Raw genomic sequence first — 9,395 nt, 5'->3', positions numbered from 1 at the left:
GACTGTCCTCAAGGAAGGAGCTATACAGGTTAATCCCTTGCCTTCTAAGAATCTGGAAAGATAATGTACCTTGTGATGTCAGAACACTGGTTTTAAAAACATTCCAAACTCAGAGGATCCTCTTGGTCTCACATGTAATTGTCATTCCTCTTCCCTCACTTCCACCGAAGTCCCAAGAATTAACAGTTAGAATTATTTTCCTGGGCCTACAGCTTCAAGGGTCAAGGGTCCGACTGAAAAAACTTTTGATGTCCCAGAAAATCTCTGTGATCTCTTGCCAATCTGCCCTTTTATGAACTTCAGTCAAGAATGTATATTCCCCAAATAAAGTACATCAGCACCCCTATCTGTCTTGGTCAACATCACTAATAGCAAATGATGTCAGTGCAATATGATGAAATAGGAAGATTTCACACTGCTGCAGCTGCTAGTACATAGAGATACTGAACAGGAAGTATCACAATATTACCCAACAGGAGATTCATTTTCACTAAAACTGCACAAAGAAAAGAATATTGTATAAAGGTCTTCCACACCAGCATGGGGTTGAAAATGAGGATAATCTTATACAGAAGGCTGGAAGTCACTGGTGTGAGTCAGAGAAAATACAGGCTGCACAGGCAACAGGCAAACCCAAGTTCTCCAAGAAAACTATCTAACCACAGGTACTGGCAATAGCCATGAAGACTTGAAGCCTGAAAACACCCAACCCACTCAGCTCTGACAGCTGGACCATGCATGATGGGACACCACATAGAAGAGGCAGCTGAAGAACTGAAAAAGCAGATGGTGCTATCTCTTAAGGCCACATGGGGTCTCAGCAGGTCCTTAACAAGGAACTAAAGAAACAGCTCTGATTTGCATGATTTTCAAATGTTGTCACACTGAACCCAAGTGGATGAGGAGAATATCTACAATCTATCCAACTGCAAGTTCACTCATTCTCAAGACTAATTTTTTTCATGAGTTCTGAGTTTAAAGCCCTCTAAGCTATAATTTTGTGGATAACTGTGACAAAATATTTATGGATTACAAGTCCTTAAGATGTCCATGTCCTTCTCTTAAGTGATTTCCCTTTAATAAATCTGAGAAAATAATTGAGATATAAACAAACATATATGCAGTAAGATGTTTATTACAACATTATAAAGAAATATAAAGTAGTTCCTGTATATTATCTCATGTCACACATACATACACACACACCATTTCTTACCATTCCCCTCTGATACATGAAAAGGGAAATCATATGCAGCCAGTATTCATAAGCATTAAATTCTATCACCCTCCCACCACAGGAAGACTCTTCTAAGGCACCTTCAATCCCTGGATGTGTACAATTCTCCAAGGTAGCTTGTTCCAAAGCTGTATGTTGTCCAATGTAAATTTATTTCTTCAAGCCAAAGATCTATTCACTTGGACATTTGTATTTTGCTCTGCATTGAGACTGCATTCATGCCTTCCTTGTGATGTGTTTAGAAAGCTTGACTAGCACACTCTGATTCCTCATAATAACCTGAGAAGACTTAATTATAAGCCCACAATCCATTACCTACAATTCCAAAATTTTAAAAAAAAAAATTCTGAAAAAACAAGTTTTTTTCATAACTTTGGTCCAAAACTTGACGTCAACCATTATGACCCTATTTATAGTCTTTATCTCATTTAGTATAAACATTTATATATTTAACTGGAGAAATGCTGAGGTTGATTATAGGGCGCTGCCCTAAATTCTGCTGGGGTATTACTTAATATATATGTACTATATTTCCTTTTTATAATTTGAAAAATGCCCAACTCCAAAACATATCTATCTCCAAAAGTTTCAAATAAGGAATTAAGGACTCATCTGTATCCTTACAGCCTGAGAGAAGGGAAGAGACTTACTTGGGTTCTTTATTACTCTACAATCCGTACTGTCAACGTTATTCTGCAGTGCCCACGAGGTACCTGCAAAGAACCTGTTCTCTGGATAAACATCCCCTTATGTTCACCTCATGTTCTCCATTCAGATGACCCTCCAATATTCTGCAGATGATCTGTGCCTCTTTTCCAAGGAGACTCCAGAATGTGCTACACTGGAAGCAAACCCCAGCAGCAGGATACCACCCAAACAGCTCATTTCTTGAGTTTACCAACTCCATTCAGGACTCAGTTGTCATCTGTTTACTTTCAGTAACTTTCAGTCTCAGACTCGGAGCCAAAAGGAAAGATTACTTACTTAATGTCAGGATAGAGCAGTATGAAATTTAGGGAGCCTAGAGACTTGCAGTAATCAGAAAGCAAGATAAAGTTGGAAGGTATAAGTTTCTGACTGAGTTCATCAGTACCCAATTTTTCCTGAGCCCTTCTCCATGAACAAGAAGCTTAGAGAAATCCTCCTCATCCTATTTCACCAACGCACCATCTCTCTATTATAACTACCTCATCTACCCATTTCATTATGGACTCCCCTCAGTATCTACAAGTACTCCATTCTCCATCTGTTTTTTATCAGTCATTCTCATTATCTCTGTACCTCTGAAACTGTCTCCTTGCACTGTCAGTTTTATCTCATGTTTATGTTTATTGTCCTTGTGAATATCTTTCTCCCTCTACTTTGGTCTTACTCATTGAGAATTCTCTTCTGGAGAGGAGAGGTACTGGTTAAACTACACTAAATAATCTTACCTTATGAAAATAAAAGATGTACTAAAAGGAAGTGACTTGGTTTCACTTGTCTTAACGAGAATTTGGTTTTATGATTTGTTCTGTTGTGGCTTTTCTCCCATCCTACCCATTTTCTGTCCACTAAGCCACCAAGTACTTTCAATCTAGCACACATCTCTTCCATCACACAAAGTGAACAGAAGGACCATGTTAATTTCTCTCTTCACCAAAAGGAATATTGTTTAATTGCTTAAGTTAGAATCAAGCTGACTTAGATTTGAATCCCAGATATTCCACTAACTCACTGAATACCCTGGGCCAATTATTCAACTTTTCTGAGGCTTTTCTTCATTGTAGAATGGGATAATATTATTACTTTTAAAGTTTCCCAAAAGGATCAACTAAAATAATGCATTAAGTATCTGTCATATACCCTAGCATAGAAGAGCTCAACAAATATTTGATATTAACACCCTCCTGAAAAAATAGGATCAAGTCACTGTCAAATGTTTGCTCAAAGACCTGGCACCCATATATTTAGCATTATTTTCCTCTGAGGCCAATCACATCTCCTTCAGGAAATTTTTCTTGACAACACTCTTTCGCACCACTGTAGAACCCTTCCTTCTCTGGGCCGTACCCTCATATCACCTCAGTAGCTCAGAAGACAGCCAGCTTTATGGGATGGCTCTATACTCTGGGTCAAGAGAGGGGAGGACAGTCCCTACACAAAGAGGTCTTCATGGGCACAAAGGACATTTGCCAGAGAGACTGAGATAATTCTTTGGACAGATAAGGAGTGGGAGAATAGTTATCAGGATCCATTTTCTCCAGTTAAACACTAGGTTGAGACCTCTGGATAAAGACACAAGGAGAGATAACAGGTAAGAACTGAAGTAGGAGAGAAGGAACTAGACTCAAATCAGCCTAAGACGAGGAGTGGAACATAAAGAAATTTCCCTCAAATTTACTTGGGTAATTCTGACTTCCTGAAAATTCTTTCCAGTTACTAAGGTAACATTATCACACTTAGATTCTTACCCTCCACATTGTCACTGCTCAGCATGGCACCCTCCTACACACGTGCCTGCTTTTCACTGTACTTAATAACCCACCCATTAATAATGGGTTTCAATTCAGACTGCACACTAAAATGGCCAAAGGAGCTTTTAGAAATCATGATGCCCAGGCACCTGCAGACCAATTAAATCAGAATCTCTGGGAATAGAAGATAGACATTAGTAATTTTTAACATTCCCAGGTTATTCCAAAGTGCAGCCAAAGTTGAGAACCACTGCTTGGCTCTAAGTCTGAGCCATATTTTCATGTCTTCAGGATCTCTATTCAACCTCACAAATAAGTCATATGCAGCTAAACAGACAATAAATTGCTTCAGGAAGGCTACTAAAAGGAGGAGAGCCCTGATCCTGTCTCCTTAGAAAACCCAGACCAAGAACTACACACATAAACATACACCCTAACAGATACCTACATTTTCCTCCCTTAAAGTAGGAGGTGAATAGGTTACTCAGGAATATGAACCACAGGCTGTAGTGAGGCTAAGAAAGTTACTGTCCTCTCCTATCCAAGACTCCATCACCTAGCAGGACCTCTATGACCTCATGAGCAACAGGTCAGAGCCCAGGGCGTGGGGCCTCACCTCTCCGGGCAGCTTGGGGTTTCTGCAGCAGCCACTGCCCTATCCAATCCTTCCCACACCCCACAATGTTGGTTAGTAACCCCCACCTGCTAACACTGGATGAAGCTGATGCCACCTGGACCCTCATCAAGGATAAGGTGGGTAAAATAAGGAGGCTAAGGAGGAAGTGAAAGTGTGACCTGGATGGGTCTGAGCAGCTTCTAAGTAGGGAAGAGTAAGTAGTCTAAGACAATAGTAAACTAACATTTTCTCATTATTTATGTGTCGGGCTCTGGGGTAGAGTGCTTTGCACAAATCATTTCATTTAATCCTAACTACAAAATTATTAATAAAGGTCCCTTAAAAAGCAATCTGTAGGGAGCTATGAGAGCATAGAAGCGAAGCAGGAAGTCAAAGATAGGACTTGGGAGGTTAGGAAGGTTTCCTAGAGAGTGACATTCTAGCTAGAGAAGAAAGATTTACACAAAAAGGGAGAGAAATAGCCGGCACATAAAGGGTACATAATAAATACCTGAATGAGTTAACAGAGGTGAATGAAAACTGAATAGTGTACTAATTAAAGGTAAAGTATATTCAAAAACCAGGAGAGGAAAAAGAAAAATGTGCATTTCCCAATTGCAGACTTCTACAGCAAAGTAGTAGTTGTGAAAAGGAAGACACAAGGGGCCAATTATAAAAAGCACTTTAAACTGCCCAAGTAATCTGGACTCACAGATATTTTCTCCACCTTAATTCCAACAAAATGAGAAATTTGGGTTTGAGCCAAATGTGTAAGTTTCAAGGAGCACAAGAGATGGTGGCTGTATTTAGGCTTCAGGCATCTAGTAAGTCCCACCAAATTACTTGTCAGCTAAAGGCTAGATAGCTGCAATTTCTCAGCTTGGAGAATCAGGTTATGGCTATGTGATTTGATGGGAAATGGATTTAAAGCATTAAAGGAAGATTGCCCACCAAGCTTAAACCCCTTTAAAGCAATGTACACATGACTCAAAGTAGCCTTAATGGCATGTAGCTACCACTCCCTGGGAAGCTGCTCACCACAAAGATGAGGGAAAACAAAATGAAAGACTCATGGTCTTTGCAAATTTTGAAAGAAACTGATTTCAGCAATGTAGAAGGCTGGATCTAGATTAGACCAATTAGAATTAGAGTGAAAGTAAAAGGGGTATCCCACTATTACAATACTATACCATCTCTGATTATGAAAATAAAACCTCACTATACTATTTATATGGAAAATCAGAGTAGACATATGCAGGCTAAGTCACTATTGATATGTGGCGAATTTAAGGAACAGGCTATCTTTGAGTGACCTTGTTTCCTGTCTGCAGAACTGCTAACAATTCACTCGGCACTTTGTAAAACATGTGGCTAAACAGAATCTGCCTCAAGAACTCCCCATTCAGAATTCCAAGCAAAGTGTATCTAGGAAGACAATCTACCATTTTTTTCTGAGATGCCCCTAGGAAACCTAAATTTACACCCCTTTAAAGTCTGTAGTAAAGTAAAGTAAAGTCAGTAGTAGCAGAAAGAATAGTCTTAAATGGTGACTCTACCAAGAACACAGTCACTCTAGCAAAGAACTGAGTTCTTTAAATTTTCCTATTTTAGAATAACCACTGGGCCCTCAAGGATGAGGAGGCCTAATAAACCTCCACAGAAAATTAATGCCTACATGCTAGCATGCTAGGGGAAGAACAAATAGCTAAACCAGAAAGTCACCCTTTTAGCATAAACATGGACAATAAGCACCAGGTATTTTAAACATCAGACTCCTATTAGATCTCTCCTGGAAACACTCCCATTTGTCTTATTTGTTCAGGATCTTAGACACCAAAAGAACAACTAGGGTGGGATTCTGAGGTTGTCAGTGGCTATGCTTTCATTGTCATGAGGGAAAGCATTCCATCCAAAAATGTCAAAACACCAGTGTTCTGCTCTCACATCTGGAAACCCAACTGGCCCTTCTCAGAGTTCTGATTCTTCAGCCTACTGATCTCCCTCAAAAAAAAAAAAAAAAACTGTTCCATTGTATCACTGAAGCAAAGGAGAAAGAGTGATGAAAATTCTTCCATGCATATCAAAAAAGAGCACCAGTTATTTCCTTGGCCGGATGACAAATGACAATCTTTAAGGTACATCACTTGTCCAAAGTGTAGACTAAATTCCATTATTTAGCTACCCTCTTTTTTTATACTGGGGGCAGCAAAAAGCAGATTGGTTTTAGGGGACCACTGAGTGAATCCTACCAGAAAGCCAAGAGAGTGGGCAACACCACCAGTAGGGACACAGATATGCTGAATTTGGGGGCAGGGAATAGGCAGTAAAATACAGCACTTTAAGCAATGGACTCAAATATGAAGGAGGCTCAAAAAAGGAACTTTTGTGGACTCTTTCTTTCTAGCAGAACAGAGAGCCAGAAGTCTTAGCCAACAAAACATTGAAATGGGTTAAGATCATAACACCTAAATACAATTACTAAAGAGGATATTATAGGGTTCCCAGTTGGTCATGAAGTATGACATACTTTCTAAACCTGTGTTACCAAGCAAAAAGAAAACAAGCCGGGATCTAGAATCCCTAAAAGGATCCTGGAACTACCATTACAAAGATGAGAATTATACTTCTTAAAGCAACTATCTTCTGCAACTAAGGTGGAAAGTATATTATTAAGAGGTACTTAATGTAGTTTATAGACAAAAAAAAATGGGCATTACAAATCTATTTCTGTGTATGCATTCTTGGCTAAAGCAACCAATTACCTAGGAATGATCCTTGAGAATTTCTTTTCCCATACAACTTAAGAGACCAAATTCTACTAATTCTATGATCTAAATATAGTAATATTTTCTCCACATTATTTTAGTTCAGGGATTCATCATGTTTTACATTTCAATACTCTCAAAAGACATCTCTCTCTTATTTTATGCCTTCCTTTTAAAAATGAGCTTTCTAAAACACCTATCTGGTCCTGTCCCTCTTACCCAGAGCCCTTTAAGTGGCTCCCCATTATCCTCAGTATAAAATTCCAATCATTTATGAAATGCATGCACACAAGACCTTTCATACTCTAGCTTCTGTGTGTCCATCCATCTTCATACTTTACATGTGAATAATATGAAATATTTGTTCCTAAACAAGTCCCTCATGGTTTAAGAGTTCAGTTTCTTTCATTGGCTGTCCCCTCTGCCTGGAATGACTATTTTCTTATCTGATTAATTCCTTCAAAGTTCAAGTATTACAACCTAGAAACCTACTTTCTCTTTCTAGCAATGACAAAGGTTGTTAGGTCACTTCTTGCCTTCATATCTTGCTATTACTTCACTTAGCTGACTATTTAAACGTCTCCTTCATTAGACTGAGTTATACTGGACAAAAACAGTGTCTCACTTAACATGTATACTAGTATCTAATATAGTCTGGCACATAGTAGACATCCAAGGTTTTGCCACAGGAGGGAACTGGTGGGTAAGCAGTAGGTATAAGTCTAGGCATGTAGAGAAGTAACTCAACAGGAAACAGTGGGAAGGTCAATCTAGAGTAGGCTACCAGTTAACTCCTGACCCTAACTCAGTAACTCACTTATAAACTGGCCACCTGCAGGTCATCGAGGAGCGCTTTGGGTCCAATGTAGTGGCAGTACCTTTCCTGTCGGATGCAGCCTGCTATGACCTACTGGGCGTGCTAGTGAAACAGTCCCGCCCAGCCCACTCCCGCCTGGCTTTGCCAGGTCGGCAGGGCCGGAGGGCTCTAAAACCAGTGGGGCCGCTACCAAACCTCCTAGAACAGGCAGGGTCTGAGGGTGCCTTTTCCCACTGCACTCGGGAATACTCACCAAATGGACGAGCAGAGATAGCCTATGAAGAGATGCGACTGCTAGACGGGCAGCCCTGCCGAATCCGCCTACATATGGGCGGCCTGCGTAAGAAGGTTGCCTTCCTGTTGCTGCCACCAGGACAGGTGAGCCTACAGCAGACTCTTCCCTGGCTCCGAAGCACCCACAGCATCTATGTCATCTATCAGGTCTTCTCCTGCTCCTGGCTGCAGCTAGGGCTATTACCTACAGCCCGTGAGCCCCAGCTGCTTCGGTTACAGCGGTCATTGCCTGTTGCCTTCTCCTGCCTCAAGTTTTCATTGCAGCCCAAGGGTGTATTGGGACCTCAGAAGCCTCTAACCAAAGACCCACTGCCCCATGGGGCCAACTGGGTCAGACCCAACCTCAGCATCATGCCAACTCTGGCCCCCACATCAGCACCTGCTGATCTCCCAGAAGCTGCTGATGTTCCCCCACCTGTCCCAGCCCCACCTACAACACCACCCCAGGAAGGGCCAGAAGGCAGACCCACCAGATTCTCCTACAAGGGCCGAAACCCCTTCCGGAAAGGGCCCCAGATGCTGTCAGGTACTGCTAAGGGAAGTGACGATGCAAGGGCTGGGAGGGACAAAATGGGGGACGGAGGGGACATGGGGAATATAGCCTAGGATATGTGGGTCACACAAGACACACACGACTGTGCACAGGTCCTTGGTGAGAGGGATGGAGTGAAGGAGCCAGGGGTGGATGAGATGGAAGCATGGCCCTGGTGAGGGGGTGGGGATAGCATGCAGGACCAGAGGGTGGGACCAGGGAGGCAAAAAGACCAGGGCATGAGTCAAGCTGTTACTATCCCCAACCCTGGCAGAGAACTGGCTCTTCAGCCCCCGCAGCCCCCCACCAGGAGCCCAGGGTGGGGGCCCCGGGGACCCCGATCGGCACTCCATGTCCCTGCCCCTGCTGCAGGGTCTGTCCTCGGAGTTCGACAGCGACGACTGAAGCTGAGGCGAGAGATGCAGGGGGCAAGGTCCCCAAGATCTGGCATAGGGATACTGGTCCCCAATAAACATCAGCTGCTGCTCCCCAGAACCATCCTGGGCTCATGCTGCTTCTTCATTCTGGGGTCCAGAGACAGTTCCCACTTTTTCCCTAGGCTTCACGACCTCTTACCAGCTAAGGGCATAAGAGGTACTTGAAACCCTGGCATCGATGTCCTCACCAGAGAAAAATACCCCTGATGACCTCCCCACCTATGTACAACCTTTTTGGGGT

At 42.1% G+C, this 9,395-nt stretch overlaps 1 protein-coding gene across 1 annotated transcript; it reads left to right on the top strand.

Annotated features, from left to right (window-relative positions):
• The first annotated feature begins 4,371 nt into the window (after positions 1-4,371).
• LOC306640553 (uncharacterized protein C11orf42) lies at positions 4,372-9,287 on the top strand. Its single transcript, XM_079104843.1, has 3 exons — positions 4,372-4,446; positions 7,913-8,711; positions 8,992-9,287. The coding sequence occupies exons 1-3, from the start codon at positions 4,375-4,377 to the stop codon at positions 9,120-9,122; spliced, it is 1,002 nt and encodes a 333-aa protein (XP_078960969.1). The 5' UTR covers positions 4,372-4,374; the 3' UTR covers positions 9,123-9,287.
• The last annotated feature ends 108 nt before the right edge of the window (positions 9,288-9,395 follow it).

This window comes from Sciurus vulgaris (assembly GCF_902686455.1).
Source record: "Sciurus vulgaris genome assembly, chromosome: 11".
NCBI classification, from domain to species: domain Eukaryota; kingdom Metazoa; phylum Chordata; class Mammalia; order Rodentia; family Sciuridae; genus Sciurus; species Sciurus vulgaris.
The sequence above is the reverse complement of the archived record's forward strand: the minus strand, read 5'-3'. Positions and strand labels throughout refer to the sequence as shown.